The sequence below is a fragment of the Podarcis vaucheri genome (assembly GCF_965113315.1).
Source record: "Podarcis vaucheri genome assembly, chromosome: 11".
Classification (NCBI taxonomy): domain Eukaryota; kingdom Metazoa; phylum Chordata; class Lepidosauria; order Squamata; family Lacertidae; genus Podarcis; species Podarcis vaucheri.
This window is the reverse complement of record NC_138749.1, coordinates 32,260,371-32,275,892: the sequence shown is the minus strand read 5'-3', so window position 1 is coordinate 32,275,892 and position 15,522 is coordinate 32,260,371. Positions and strand designations below refer to the sequence as shown.

The window sequence follows — 15,522 nt, the reverse complement described above, 5'->3', positions numbered from 1 at the left end:
TATTTTTATGAATCAATTGGAAGTAACAGTATGCAGTATTGATATAAAACATGAGTCCCATTTTTTTCTTCTTCAAGTAGATGAATAATAACAATACTTTCAGTATTTTCTTGCAACTATACAAAAAAAGCAAGGCATCAAAAAAGCAATTAAAAATATTTTTTTGAAAGGTCCTGTCTGTCATGCCCAATCTATATACTTCAGATGTCTGGGCAACACAGAACAGGCTTCTCAAGGATCAGACAGATTAATATGGGTCAAAGTATTTTTGAGATATTCCTTCAGATGATCATATCTAGAGCCACTTATATTAATAGCCCGGCCACTATTATGCTCCTTCTGCCTACGGCAAAACTGATAGATCAAATCTACTGTCACAGCTCCTAAGTCCAGTTTGTCTCTTTTCCTTGCATAATTTAGCTCCTATTTGCCTTTATTCTTCATATCTCTAGCTATATCCACTCTGTTCATCGCTGAAACTTAATGGGCATAGCAATCCTAACCCCAGCCCGCGAAAAGCAAAATGGATCGGAGTGGATCACCACATCCCAAACCCCGCCAGCTCACACTGGCCAGCGAAGAAGGTGGGGGGCCGTTTTTCCTAAAAAAATTGCTGCACCATCTCCAACTGGGCCTCTTATGTGATCCAAGAGGATTTGGAGTTAACATACCTGATCAAAAATTGCTGACAACATGTGCTAAAACAGTCCATTTTGGGACGCGGGTGGCACTGTGGGTTAAACCACAGAGCCTAGGACTTGCCAATCGGAAGGTTGACGGTTCGAATCCCCGCGACGGGGTGAGCTCCCATTGCTCGGTCCCAGCTCCTGCCCACCTAGCAGTTCCAAAGCACGTCAAAGGGCAAGTAGATAAATAGGTACTGCTCCGGCAGGAAGGTAAACGGCATTTCCGTGCGCTGCTCTGGTTCGTCAGAAGCGGCCTAGTCATGCTGGCCACACGACCCGGAAGCTGTACGCCGGCTTCCTCAGCCAATAAAGCGAGATGAGCGCCGCAACCCCAGAGTCGGCCACGACTGGACCTAATGGTCAGGGGTCCCTTTACCTTTTTACTGGCCTCAGCTGGTTTCCTACCCTACAGGGTGCACTGGGGCTTCCATTGTGAAGGAGCCCTTCCACCACCAGCAACATGCTTCTCCCATCCCCTCCAGCCATCAACATTGAGGGAGTAGGATTGCACTGTAAAATTATAGCAATATTCTCTTATAGTGTTCTCTTCCAGTGGTTCCCAATTGGTGGTCCACATAACCCACCCAGGGGGTCTGTGGCACCATTCACATAACAAAAACTACCATGGAGATACCAATATTTTCCAAAGTAAGGGGTCCATGACTGGGATTTTGAAAAACGGGGGGTCTGCAGCACATAGCTAATTGGGAACCGCTGTTCTATTCTATTAAAGTAAGCAGGATTCTCCTAGAAACTTTTATCACGTTGTATGGCTGATACTGTTTAAAGTTATGACCCATACTTTCCTGCGTATTTGATTTTAAAAGCTAAAGGACCTACCAACGTTGTTAATCTTTATCCATAATTTTCTCTCTCCCCCCATGTAATAAAAAATATTTTTTTTAGATAAAATTGTTTACTCTTGAAGAGACAGATGCTTTGTCAGTCAAGGTTGAAATGCAAGTGCGGATATCTTCAGAACTAGCATTTTCCCTCTTATCTGACTTCAGACATCATGTGCACTGGGTTAAACACTATTCGTAAGCATATATATATATTTTCCTTTTAAAGTCCATATCCACTCTCATGATCTGGTTGAAGTAGATTTTGCCTTCATAGACCAAAGCGATCTGTCAAAATGATTTCCGTAATATTCAGTAAGACAATGAAGAAGTTTCAAGTAAAGTACACAAAGGCTTTTATAAGCTTTTGTAGCCAAGGTTTGTTAGAAGAAGAAGAAGAGTTTGGATTTGATATCCCGCCTTTCACTCCCTTTTAAGGAGTCTCAAAACGGCTAACATTCTCCTTTCCCTTCCTCCCCCACAACAAACACTCTGTGAGGTGAGTGGGGCTGAGAGACTTCAGAGAAGTGTGACTGGCCCAAGGTCACCCAGCAGCTGCATGTGGAGGAGCGGAGACCCGAACCCGGTTTCCCAGATTACGTGACTACTGCTCTTAACCACTACACCACACTGGCTCTCTTGTTAGAACTCATAGATAGTCTGGAGAGAGCTAAAGCATGAGCCTGGATTCAGATGACATGCTAAGCCAGTGGTTCCCAACCTTTTTTTGGATTGGAAGAAGAGTTTGGATTTGATATCCCGCCTTTCACTCCCCTTCAGGAGTCTCAAAGCGGCTAACAATCTCCTTTCCCTTCCTCCCCCACAACAAACACTCTGTGAGGTGAGTGGGGCCATGCCCCACCTGGGTATCTTTGAAATCCTGATTTCCCCCCCCCCCCATGACATATAATTCTTCTTATTCAAAAAGCAAACTCCTATTCACTTGGAGGAAGCCTAAAAGGCCATTAACTTTAATACAGTGGTACCTCGGGTTACATACCCTTCAGGTTACATACGCTTCAGGTTACAGACTCCGCTAACCCAGAAATAGTGCTTCAGGTTAAGAACCTTGCTTCAGGATAAGAACAGAAACCGTGCTCCAGCGGCACGGTGGCAGCAGGAGGCCCCATTAGCTAAAGTGGTGCTTCAGGTTAAGAACAGTTTCAGGTTAAGTACGGACCTCCGGAACGAATTAAGTACTTAACCCGAGGTACCAATGTAACGCATTCTCGAATTGCCCCCCCCCCAAAAAAAATCAAATTGCCCCCCTGTGGGGTATGTGTCCTGCGTTGGAAACCATGGTGCTAAGCCAAGCCACGGTTTAGCTCAGCATGGCCAGTAGCAAAACAACTAGGGAGGAGTATGGCTTGACATTCTCAGAGTGGTTAAACACTCAGTCCCTCTTCCCAGAGAACTCTGGGTATTGTTGCTCTGTGATGGGAATAGGCATCTCCTAACAACTCTTTTGGAGAAGACATGACTATTAAACTGGTATCATAGATCTAAATGTATAGTATAGATGTGGCCATTGTCTTTAGAAAAAGGTACTTTAACCATGTTAGTTGGACAAGGAAATAGTTCTGTAAAGATATGCTTTTTAATAAAGATATGCCTTGTCAACAGTGAAAGTGTTGAACTGGCCCAAATATATCCTACCTCTTAGATTTCAAAATGATTAAATGTGCTCCTATTTTGCATAGTGTTGTATGTTGAAAAGTAACAGGCTGCAGCCCTAAACAAGCTGCATTGGGAAACAGTTTAAGAATTATGTAATTAGTAAGGCAGAAATGGTAAACATTGACTTTTTCATTTTACTGCATTAATAAAGCATGTTATTTTTATCTTCGAAAGCTTTGTCAGCACGGCACTTGAAAGTGGAGCAAGGGAGGAAGAAGAGGCAGAACTGGTTAGATACAGTTTAATAGATGCAGGTTTAAGCTGAACTTGAAGTGAGAAATAACTTTTCCCATGTTGCTTCTTTTTGCCATTCTGTTTGGTTTAAATTTTTACTGAAAAAAATGAAGTCATGTGTTATTTAATTATTTTTTAGTTAGTTATTTAATCTGAAACGAAAGCTGTACATTCCTGGTCACAATTTAGATTATAAAGAACATATCCTTTAATTCATGTTTTACATGATACCTCGGCTACTAAACTTCACTAATGTATGGCTCATGTTCTTACAGAATGTGTAAGGTTATCCAGAATGTGACCGAAGAGGACAAAATATATCACATTACATCCATATCAATTAATGGAAATAAGCCAGATGATTTTTTAATTCTCGTGTCTCAAAGAAAGCCTTGCAAGACTGGGTAAGTTGTTGAAAGCATGCCCATTTAATGGCAGGTAAATTTCAAGCTTTCTACAATAAAGTAACAGGACCCACACACCCAAAAATAATTATATGCTGTGAGTTTGGCTGAAATGATTATTTCTTGCAAAATGTGGGGTGTCTTGATTACACAGAAACTCTGGAAATAGCAAAAACTGCTTTGTAAAGACTGAAGGCAAAGGTGCATGTGTGAAAGGCCATTTGTGCAAGCGGGGGTGAAGAACTGGCCTCTCCATCTCTGGGTTAAGTGTTACAAGCTTGTCAAGTAACCCACTTTTGCCTGCGTGGAGAATCAGCTGATCAGTGGGACTTGCTCCCCACTGGTTCTTGCTCCCCAGCCCCTTCCACTCACCATAAATTATTACATATCACTACTTCGTTACTATATTGTGCGTTACATAAACAAAGAAATGTAATAACCTCCCGTGCAGTGCAGGGTTAAGGCACGAGGTTTTAACAACCCTCCCCCTGCACATAAAAATACAAAACTGAGCAACTACTGTCTTGTGACCAATACAGTAGCTGTACAAGGGCATTATAGACAGCTTAGATTTTTGTTGTGGCTTGTTGATAACACTACTCTTATTAAATTTAGAGACCCTTACATAATAGCTGTGAGGTCAGTTGCCTTGACATCTGTTCCATCTTCTGAGAATTACTGCAGGCGTGAAATCCAGTGTGCGGGATTCCTGATCTACCCTGATGGAAACTCCTCTTTTGTAAGCAGCATTGTAATTAAATACAGTTATTTTATGTGCTTTACTCCCTTTACTCTGCGATATGTAGGGCTGCATGATAACTGGTTTTCAATATTGTGATATATCGCCACCTAAACATCGCAGTATGTTGATATACCATGGTATCTGAAAAAAGGAAGGAACGATGCAGAGGCGAACAGGACAGTGTTCTGGCAACTGCTACTACTTAAGGGTTGGGCTTGGCTACCAAATGGTGGTACTCAGGACAATCCAAAGTATGGTGATGAGTCATAGTGAATACAAATAATCTGGGACTGCCAGACTGCCAGCAGGCCTGCTAGGCGGCACTAGCAGGGCTCAGCAGGCTGCCACAGCTTCTACCACCGCCAGGACTTGCAGGCTGCGGCCACTTCTTCCCACCACAGCGAGGTCTCGCAAGCCCCACTGCTAGTGCCACCACAAGGCCTTGCAGGCTGCCACTACTATTGCTGCCACTTTCCGTTGCCGCCGCAAAACCTTGCAGGATGCCACTACAGCCGTCACTTCCTGTCACTGCTGCGAGTCCCCACAGGCCTCTGCCAGGAGGACTCACAGGCCACCACTGCTTCTTCTGCCAAATCTTGTTGCCATTGTGAGACCTCGCAGGGCAATGCTGTTACTGCTGCCACCACTCCCTGTCACGGCCTTGCAGGCCACTGCTGCTGTTGCTGCCACCAACTCCCATCACTGCTGTGAGTCCTTGCAAGCCGCTACTGCCACTGTCTCCCATCACTGCTGTGCGTCACCCATCCAGGCACCGATGAGACCCAGACCTACTTAGCTTCCACAGGACTTCAGGGCTTACTTTTGGGTGCAAGGTCACTTCAATAATCTTTCCATGTTAATCCAGATGACAAAGAGTCATGCCTGCCAGTGCTATCTGCACTTGTGTGGTGGCTTGAAGCACCAACATAGGTTTTTCCTATGCTATCTGGGAGGCCGACACAGAAAGCAATTGAAACGTTCTTGCATATTCATACTGCTCTTACCAGCAAGAAGTGATACACTGAAATAGTGTTAAGAATGAAGCCCAAGTTGTTGAGTATGAAGTAGAACAAGATGTTTTTCGTGCTTATTTCACATAACTCATGTTAACCTTCTATATGTTTAAAGGTTTCCTACTGCATCCAAGGAACACCTGGTGTTATGCCTTATGTTGCTGCAACTCTTGATGGCTCATCAAAATCAATTGAGGATACAGCTTCTGGGTGCATTCATTTCTTGGAGTTACAGAGCAGCACAATGGACTGCATTTAATTAAGCAATACTGTGTCAAGTACTTTACCATTCTTTATATCTTGTACACAAGCTGTCATTAACACCAATATTTATCAAGCTGGCAAGTCAGTTCCTACCTACTTTTATGTTCAGGACCTGTATACCTAAATCATCACAATGTTCTACATCATCATACGATGGAGCTATTTAATGATAAATTCAGTAACTAAGTTAAGTCATCTTTCACCAACATTTCATTGTTCTTTTGGAGTCTTCAGAAAACTTGTCAAAGCAATACGTATTACTGCACACAATTTAAAATACTGATTTTTTATTTTAAAAATCTCATTGTAAGTAAATTTAAATTTCTATTGTAAATAATTTTCCTAGGCTATTGTTAATCTCAACTAACAGCTGTATTTGTTATTCATGATTTTGCAGTTACATAATGCACATATGACACTCGGTAATAAGCACTGATTTCAGAATCCCAAGAATGTCAGGTTGTTTCCCGTTTCTTGTAGTTGCAAACACAGATACTGTGCGTAGGCCAAGGCTGTATTTGAGCTATTAAGTCCTGGCTTAGTAAGGGCATGCATGAGCTCCATGTGCATTCATGCAGCTCCTTTGCTCTTCCCTCTGCACAAGAGTAGGATGCCATAGTTAAAACTTGGCTTATTGATCCTGACTTGTTTGGAAGCCATTAACCATAATGATTTACTGCTGCTGCCTAGGTTGTTTTCCTGCTTGCACAATGGGGCAGCATGTGAATATATAGGTGTCCTATGCTATTTTAAACTACTTGATGCTGCTTTCAGAATGAGCCACTGTATACATTTTAGTCGTATCAACACACCCCCATGAATTAAATAATTAAAACTACGAGTGTTATGCTAATTTAGATTTATGGCTGTATAAGCATCTCGTTATGTATTATAACCAAAATCAACCCCTTTGGGGTTTTAAATAGTATTTTTGTTATTTAACTTCCCAGAAAAGCAATGAATAACTAAAACTGGCAGAATTCCAGTAGATTTTAGCAGGAACTGAATTGGGGGCTCCGAAGACAACAACGTATCAAGAAGTGCAGTCTTCCTTCAGTGCTGTTCTATCACTGAATCTTGCACGCAAATATGTGCTCTAACCTGAGCTACAGCTGTTTCTCAAAATGTGATGTACATCTTGCAAATGGCCACTCTCCACTCGCTAACCATTCCTGCTCCTCCAAAGTAAAAGAAAACTGATATTGCTGAGAAAAGTTCTTCCAGGAGCCACATGGGCAGTGCCATTAACAGATCATCCGGGAAATACACTTTGGAACTGTTGAAGTGTAAGTAATTTGTAAGGAGAGAATGGTAGTTAAAGACTAAATCTGTGATTATCCAGATGTCACAGCAGACAGCAAGTAGTCGACATAAATGAAATTGCAAACTATAACACTGCAAAGAATACAATTATTCAGAAAACACAAGAACTTGATACATGTGGTTTTATTACACTGGTTTATTTGTGGGGGAGGGAAATGGCTTCATCAAGTATTTAATTCAACTAAAAAAACACACAATCATTTCATTGTTGTTCATGCTGCAAGATCAACCCTGCTACCACCAATGTTTTAACTTTGCTTTTGGCTATTCATCTGTGGTCTCATTCTTGTGTTCATGGTGAGGTCAAGAACTTGAACACTAAGATAGGATTCAGTTTCATTTTGAGATACCTTCTGTCGTAGCACAAGTTTCATTTACGAAAAGCAGATTGACCTATTAGCTCTCCTTCCCATTTGTTTATTGGTATCACTACTCTCCACTGAGTAATATGTTATATTACCCAGTGACACGCTGATTGGAAAACCAGCAATTGCATAGATTAACTTTCTGTTCAGAGATATACTGTTATGCAGTCACTTGCTGCAATTTATCTTCTGGCAAGGCATTCCCTCTCCTCTCTAGGAAGCTTCCATTTAAGTTAGGGTTTTATTAAGTGATCATCACTTAGGAGAGTGCAGTTATGGCTTATTCTGGAACTACAGTTCACAATCCATTTTTAGTACTATAACTTTAAGCCAAACACTGACAATTGTTGTAAAGAATGATGCCAGACAGCAGTTGTCAGAAGTTAACAACTTTAGCTATTTTTGGTTTTGGTTTTTGTGGTTTAGGGCTGTCTAAAACTTCTTGGTAATCTGCACTCATTCCTTTGAGCCATCGACCAACAGTTGCCACTCGATCTAGGAAAGGAAAAATAAATGAATACGTAAGAAATCAGCTTTCTGATCCAAATGCTGAGGAAGACTTATATGTAATTCAGCATTGCAGTTTTACATCCCAATTTATGCTCTTTACTCCAAAATAAGTCTTAGTGAAACCAATGGAGGTTACTCCAAAGTCTTGTACATTTTTGTACAAGACTTTCTGACAGCAACAAGTTGCAAATTCCAGTGCAGTATAACACTGAAACTGATTATTCAATTCTGTATGTCACTTGCTTCGTATCAGCCACACAGAAATTAAGCGTATCAAAATGAATGCAATCTCTACCTGCAACAGTCGATGCACTATGTAGAGTTGGCATCACACCCCCAGTTAATGGCCTGTTTAAAGATGTGGTCAATAAGGTGAAATTGAGGGTTGTACCACTCGTTTTATAACTCAGTAGTCAGAGTTCACTATTTATATAGAATGGTTCACAGGTATATACGCTTTAGGATAAACAGAAATTATTTGATCCCTCACCTGCATTTTGATTCTCTGGACAATCTTTTTTAAAGTGCTCAACAGATCCACAGATCCTGCAAGCACCTCCTGCAGAAGATAAAACACAGCCACAAAAAAAGATTTAACCGCAATATATGGATTATATTAACAAATGCCAGATGTCAAGGGTACAGAGCAAGTTTACAATTCATAAACACAAGGAAGCAAAACTCACTGTTCGTATTTTTGAGCTCCATCACATCAGAACTACAAGGCTGATTCAGATGGGCAGCTGTGTTAGTTTTAAGGGACCACAAGGTTCTTCACTGTTTTTGCTACAACAGGCTAACAAGATTTGTTGTAGTATACACTTTTATGCACAAATGTTATTTCAGTTGGCAGTTATATATACAATATACATAGAGAGTCCAAATGGCAAGCCAACAGAAAAAGTACAGTCTGTGGCAGGAGTCCATTGTTTCAATTTAAGCTAAAACAAACGAAATCAAATTTCTTGATTAGCAATGAAATGAGATCCTATCAAGAAGTTTGATTCTATTGAGACAATGAGTTCCTATTGTTCTACAAATCACGACCCAGTGATTCCTTATTTTGATATTTCCGGTTACTGCTCTTGCAAATGGTAACTTTGGTTATCTTAAGCTTTCCAGATATATTGATATTTTATACTTTGTTGATTGATCAACTATCATAAACACTTGAACCGACATTCAAGAACTTAGGAAGTTATTTTTTAATGCATTTCATGATGTAGCGTGTGATACTGCAGTTGCTATGATTTGTGTGCATGTGGGGAATTGATAACAATCTATGCTATATGAACATGCACAGATAGGTGTGTTACGGGTTTTCTGATCAGGATCAATATGGCCGACATTTAAAGAGAATAATGGAATACTACTCTGCTGTATCTCTAAAATTAAGTGGGTCCCCCCCCCTATCAAATGTAAATACTTTGAAAAACCTATATGGGAATCCATTTAGAATTTTAGAACTGCTTCTCAAGTAACCAGTCAAAAATACTCGTGATAAGGGGCAAACAATGTCTTTGACAATGAGCCCAAATTCCCAAACAGTGGTGAGAAGCATACAAGGTCACCAGTGATAAAGCTCTCTCTGTTAACTTCTAGAACTAAGAAAGGGGGAGTACTCTCATGTCCATCAACTTAGTTATCTTTTTGGTAGGGGAGGGGGGGTTTGCAACAGTTGCACTCACCTTCAGCATAGAGTCCTTTAGGATTATCGGGACATGACCTTGAGAGATGTCCCATCTCACCACAAATGAAGCATTTTGCATATGGAAATTCCCCTGTAAGAATTCAATGATGTTACAATCGAAATATCCACACTAAGATTATATAAGACAGTGCGGTGAGCCAGCATTACTGTAATCTGGAATGGTTAAAATCACTAATACTATGTGAATTGTTGAAAAATATTAAGACAGGCATGTAACTTTTACCATGCCCAACATTCAATCGGGTTGTAGATACTACACATACCAAGAGCGGGATCTATTTTTGCTCTGCATTTGTTGATTTCATGCTCTGTAGATCCACAGCGGTAACAAATTCCAGTTCCCATATCCTGGCTTTCGAGTACAGCTGGGCAATCTGCCACACCGTGTCCTGGCTTTCTGCAGTGGAAGCACACCTTTGGCGATACAAGGTGAATTACTAAGTGAGCAGAAAGAGATATGAACTGAAAGCAATCTATTTTTCTGCTAGTCACATTTCAAATGAATCTTACCCCCCCCACCCAACCAATGAGACCTGATGAAGTAGCAGCCAGTGATGCATAGTTTAGAGTAACACAGCCCCAGTGTTTTAGGGTTAATCTTTGCATTTAACATGCAGGTTAATGGCACCACCCAAACTTATGGAATTTGGATTTTTAAAGAACTGCACTATATCTTTAACACCAATTATGTCTAATTTGGCCATTAATCTGAAGTTAAGATTCCTGAAGAGCAAAGCCATTCTTCTCACCAAGCCTCTCATTAACAATGGTATTTGAGTAACCTATCCAGAAAAAAGCCAAAGGCAAACACCTTCTTGCTGAGGATCCTAAACATTCAATGACATCACCCTTTTTCTAGCACTAAGTATAACCTGAGACACCCATGGAACCCCATTGAAAGCAGTTCCACAAGCCATACTTAAGCACAACAAATTACACACATTTATCTATTTAACCTTGAGTAGGAGATAGCTTATGGATGCATCGCTCCAGAAAATTGCACTGAAATGGGTAGCCAGAGTATACGTGCCCATTAAATGACTCTATATACTGATGCCAAGAGTACCAAATTCTACATCATAATCATCCCCTAAATGTTTTGTGAATTCTGGAAAGGTGATATTGCTCCAGAATATAATCATGCCCAGTGAAGTAACATAACTAAACTATTGGATTATGAGTGCCATCACTCTTTGTAAACCTAACCTAACATACAGGGGCTGTAAAGAGACATAAAATAAAGAATTTTATTTCCCCCTGCTCTGCATGACTTCTGAAAGTCTTCATGAGTGATTTTCTCTATAGACAGCTGCTTTTACAGCTCTCTTACTGTGATCTGAACTGCATAAATTGATTCTGCATTTGTATCAGTTGTCATGCAATCTGCAGATGAAAACTGCCATAGAAAACATTACTATTGTGCATAAAACTCATAACTTTCATTTATCAGTATTTTATTTCCCATCCCTACAATCTGTAGGATGACTGAATTATCACCCTGCTATAAAAGAGAGAATAAAGACACAACAAAAATTGAGAGTGCTGGCTACAGTAATAGAAATACAAACTTCCTCAGCTCATGAACATTTAAGTATAACAAAACATTTAATTATAGCAGAACAAACATAAATTTCTAGTTCAGCTTTAATAATTTTGAATATTCAAAGCAAAACAAAGTCTGCTAAAACATTAAAGAATATCTGAGCACTAAACATACATGCAGATCCAGAAACCGTCAATCTAATTCAGAAACAAGCTTTTTACAAGTAGATAAAGTTGTGCTGCATACACAAAGGACTGCAACATGAGGAGAAAACCTATTTTCATGCTAAAATGGGGAACCTGTGGCCCTTCAGATGATGGGCTGAGGCTGATGGGAGTTTAAGTCCAACTATATCTGTAGGGCCATAAGTTCCCCATCCCTGTGCTAAAGCATGCTCAATAACAGACGGAAGCCAAGACACAAATGTGTTCACTAATGGTTATCTGGACTGAGACAAATTATTGTGATCTCACTTATGTGACTGAGTAGTGTCATTTGCACTATGAAAATAAAAAGTAACGGGCACCAAAAGAAAGAAATAACAATGGAACATCACCTTACCATTGTGTTCTTTTTCACTTCCTGCCTTTTCACTCTTCTCCCTTCTCGCCGCCGGTCCTTTTTCAAAGCTGTTGCTATTTCATCCTTTGCTTCACGGCTGTTGATCACCTCTCCTTTATGCAATGTCTGAGAGTTCTGTTTTAAATATTCCATAAAACCGTTGACATCTTCATTCGTATAGTCTTTTTTCTTCTTATTTTTCTTCTTCCCTTGAGTACTTCTCAAGGAAAAGTTGTTTGAAGAGCTTTGCTTTCTATCTGTTGTTGTGCTTCCGGCGGCATCATTTTTCATATGTTCCCATGGTGTTGCATCCAGAGCCTTCTTGTTGTGGGTGACATTTGCTCGTGCCCACCTGGTCATGACTTCCTATGAGATTTAAAAGATGTTAGGTTCACATGACTGGATTACTGCTATTTATAGGTTCAGCCTTGATTAATGAGGTGGAACCAGAACTGAATAAGCATTTCTATTTGTTTAGACCAGCACAACTATACTAGCTGGGCTGATAGGAGTTGTAGTCCACAACATTGGGGGGAGGGAGGGGGGATAAGCAGAGAACAGAATCAGGCCTCCTTTTATTCCCCTCAGATCCAATCTTTACACTTTCAGTTCCCAGTCTGAGGGGAACTGGAGACCAACTGGAGACAAAGTGATAGGCAGAAATGAAGAGTGGATCTACTGGCAAGTAGATCTGGATGACTTGAAACAGACGGGCAAGGGTTGCTGGTGCCCACCCATAAGCTAGAAAATCCTAACCCACAGATCCTTCCCTAAATTGTTGCCATCCGTCTGTCCAGAGACAGTGGAGTGGACTTCCAAGGCTTAAGTTAAACAGCTGGAGAATCACAGTGCCTACTGTGGCTGTGGAGACGGTTAACTTGTTATGGCTGCCTCCCACATTGTTTTTGCTGCATTAGCGGCACCGAACTGACCTCTCCGGGGCGCAAGCTTGGGCAATGTGTATGGAGGTCCTGGGCTGCCCAGACAACAAATCCCCCTCTTGGCCTCACGGATGTGGTCCAAAGGAAAGCAGAGCAATACATTTGGCACCAGCTTGGCTGCAGGAGTTGCCGCAAGGAGGCGTACAAAGCGCCATCCAACTGTTTTAGGGACACCATTTGGGTATTTGTGTAGCCTTAGCCTGCTCTTCTCCCAAAGATGTCCTGCAAGACAGCGGGTACAGATTTATCCTCGGGGTTTTCTCGAGGAACGAGTTATAGCTGCAAGGCAGCAGTGGCTTAGCATCCTTCTCCCTACCCTAAATAAGACTGCTTTAAAGCGACAGGGTGGGAAACGACCAGCATGATTTATGACTTGCGAACCTGGTTCTGGCATTGACCAAAAATTCCGGGGACTCAGCAAAGGCTCAGAAACACCTCAGGGTAATAATAATAATAAACCCGAAATAGATCCGACAACAAGCCTGAAGTCTGCAAGGTCTCCGCCCGGGATCTCACCCGACCCCGACCTGGGCATGTTCACTTCCGCGGACACGTGCGGAGCAGCTACCGTGGGAAAGGAGGAGCCCCCGGCACTCAGGCCTTCCGGGACAGCAGCCGAGCTCCGGGTGTCTCCTGAAGCAAGTGTCCAGCGGCTCCAGGCGCCGCTTCGCCTTCCCCGCCTCCCGAGCAAGAGGTCCCTCACTCACCGGGGTCAGGAGGCGAGAAGCGCCACGGAAAGCCTCCGGCGCAGACGAAACGCACAGCCTGGGAGGGAGAGAGCGGCACCGGAAACGTCCGGAGCCCGAACTGCTGCACTTCCTGTAGGGAGGTAGGTGGGTGGGTGGAGGCGGAGCGGTTGCCATGGGACCAGGCGCGGGCGGAAGCTGAAGCAACAGGCGGGAAGCGCGAGGTTATGTGCTGGCTCAGCCTGGCGCTGTGCAGGGTTAGGCGCGCGTAACACACTGAGCCTCAGTGGGCTGAAAAGAGCCGGGCTCTGTATAGGATTGCAGGTTTAGGCGGAGTGGGCGGCGGCAAAAGAAAGCCACCATGCGTTTCCCTCATTTCTTGGTTTCCTATTAATGTAGCTGTAAGTAAGCGCATACAGTCATGGGAAAAAGAATTTGAATTCTGTGGTGTTGCATGTGAAGTCATAATAACGAATCTGTTTCTTGGCAGGTCTTAGAGTTAGCTAAATACAACCTCAGATGAAGGGCAACACACGATGTATTACACCGTCTCATTGATGTATTTAACAGAAATAAAGCCAAAATGGAAAAGCTGTGTGTGAAAAAAGCATTTGTACATCTTATGATTCAATAGCTTGTAGAACCACCTTGAGCATGAAGTAACATGAAGTAATTGTTTTCTGCAGGACTTTATTAGTCTCTCACATCATTGTGGAGGGATTTTGGCGCGTCCTTCACAGTGTTGCTTCCGTTCATTGAGGTTTGCTGGCATTTCTTTATGCACAGCTCTCTGAAAGTCCCACGCAGTATTTCAATTGGATTGACGTCTGGGTTTTGACTGGGCCATTGCAACACCTTGGTTCTGTTCTTTTTCAGCAATTCTGTTGTACATTTGCAGGTGTGCTTGGGATCCTTGTCCTGTTGCATGACCCAATTTCAGCCAAGTTTCAGCTGTCGGGCAGATGGCCTCTCATTTTACTCTAGAATACTGTGGTATACAGAGGAGTTCATGGTCAGCTCAATGACTGCAGGGTCCCCAGGACCCATGGCTCCAAAACAAACCCAAATCACCACCCCTCCACCACAGTGCTAGACAGTTGGTATGAGGTGCTTGTGCTGATATGCTAAGTTTGGTTTTTGCTAAACATGGTGCTGTGCATTATGGCCAAACATCTCCACTTGGGTCTTGTCTGCCCAAAGGACATTGTTCAGAAGTCTTGTGGTTTGTTCAGCTGCAACTTTGCAAACCAAAGCCGAGCTGCCATGTTCTTTTTAGAGAGACGAGGCTTGTTCCTGGAAACCCTTCCAAACAAACCTTTTCAGTCTTTTTCTAATTGTACAGTTATGAACTTTAACAATTAACATGCTAACTGAGGCCTGTAGAGCCTGAGATGTAACTCTTGCATTTTTTGCAATTTCTCTGAGCATTGCATGTTCTGACCTTGGGGTGAATTTGCTGGGACGTCCACTCCTGAGAAGTCTGACAACTGTTTTTAATGTTTTTTACTTTTGCATAATCTTCTCACTGTAGAATGATGGACTTGAAATTATTTGGAAATGGCCTTAGAACCCTTCCCAGTTTCATGGGTGACACCACTTGCTACTCTAAGAGCATTGTGTCATCTTTCCTCCTTGGCATTGTGTTAAAACACCTGAATGCTCCAAACCAGCAAACTGCTAAAACTTTGGCTTTTATAGAGGTGGGCACACTTGCAAGGGCATCTGATTAGCAGCTCCTATCTGCTGCTTAGCCACTAATTCCTATGGAACACGTTGGCGACTAATATACACACAATAATTACCAAAATAATTATACATTCTTTATCAATCTTCTGAGAAAAATACAAAACCTTGTGCAAAGCCACAGAAACTTGCGAACTACCCAGTCTAAGATGAACTTATAATGTCTGATTTAAATAGATTTTTCAAATGCTTAACTCAGTCTTTTGTTTTCTTTATCTTTTTAGGTAAGTTCATGAAGATACCAACAAAAGGTAAGTTCGGTGTTGTTCAAAATACC

The 15,522-nt window shown here is 41.9% G+C and overlaps 2 protein-coding genes across 10 annotated transcripts in view; one reads left to right on the top strand and one right to left on the bottom strand.

Moving 5' to 3' along the window:
* ACOT12 (acyl-CoA thioesterase 12) overlaps positions 1-7,898 on the top strand; it is a 30,651-nt gene extending 22,753 nt beyond the window's left edge. For 3 of the 4 annotated variants that reach the window (XM_082191938.1, XM_082191935.1, XM_082191937.1), the window contains exons 12-16: positions 453-584; positions 1,593-1,726; positions 3,715-3,843; positions 4,459-4,582; positions 5,714-7,898. In XM_082191938.1, the coding sequence (XP_082048064.1) occupies positions 453-584; positions 1,593-1,726; positions 3,715-3,843; positions 4,459-4,582; positions 5,714-5,857 (663 nt within the window). In that variant the 3' untranslated portion in view covers positions 5,858-7,898. The remainder of the gene's footprint in view (positions 1-452; positions 585-1,592; positions 1,727-3,714; positions 3,844-4,458; positions 4,583-5,713) is intronic. The other variant, XM_082191936.1, reaches the window with a different exon arrangement.
* On the bottom strand, positions 7,294-13,893 carry ZCCHC9 (zinc finger CCHC-type containing 9). 6 transcript variants are annotated; one of them, XM_082192025.1, is made up of 6 exons: positions 13,524-13,893; positions 11,876-12,241; positions 10,035-10,185; positions 9,749-9,841; positions 8,551-8,619; positions 7,294-8,045 (listed from the first exon to the last, which is right to left on the bottom strand). In XM_082192025.1, exons 1-6 carry the CDS (start codon positions 13,677-13,679, stop codon positions 7,927-7,929), a joined length of 954 nt encoding a protein of 317 aa, XP_082048151.1. In that variant the 5' UTR covers positions 13,680-13,893; the 3' UTR covers positions 7,294-7,926. The 6 variants fall into 6 exon arrangements, with proteins under 6 accessions (XP_082048151.1, XP_082048156.1, XP_082048152.1 ...); XM_082192030.1 differs by having other exon boundaries at positions 11,876-12,237; positions 13,524-13,626; XM_082192026.1 differs by lacking the exon at positions 13,524-13,893 and adding an exon at positions 13,385-13,516.
* Between the last annotated feature and the right edge of the window lie 1,629 nt (positions 13,894-15,522).

Bases quoted from the DNA above. Each gene is read 5' to 3' on its own strand.
- ZCCHC9 (XM_082192025.1), bottom strand. From the start codon at position 13,679: ATGGCAACCGCTCCGCCTCCACCCACCCACCTACCTCCCTACAGGAAG. The intron at 8,620-9,748 runs GTGAGTGCAACT...TATCTTCTGCAG, and splicing joins TAAAGGACTCTATGCTGAAG to GAGGTGCTTGCAGGATCTGT. The intron at 8,046-8,550 runs GTGAGGGATCAA...TTCCTTTCCTAG, and splicing joins TCCAGAGAATCAAAATGCAG to ATCGAGTGGCAACTGTTGGT.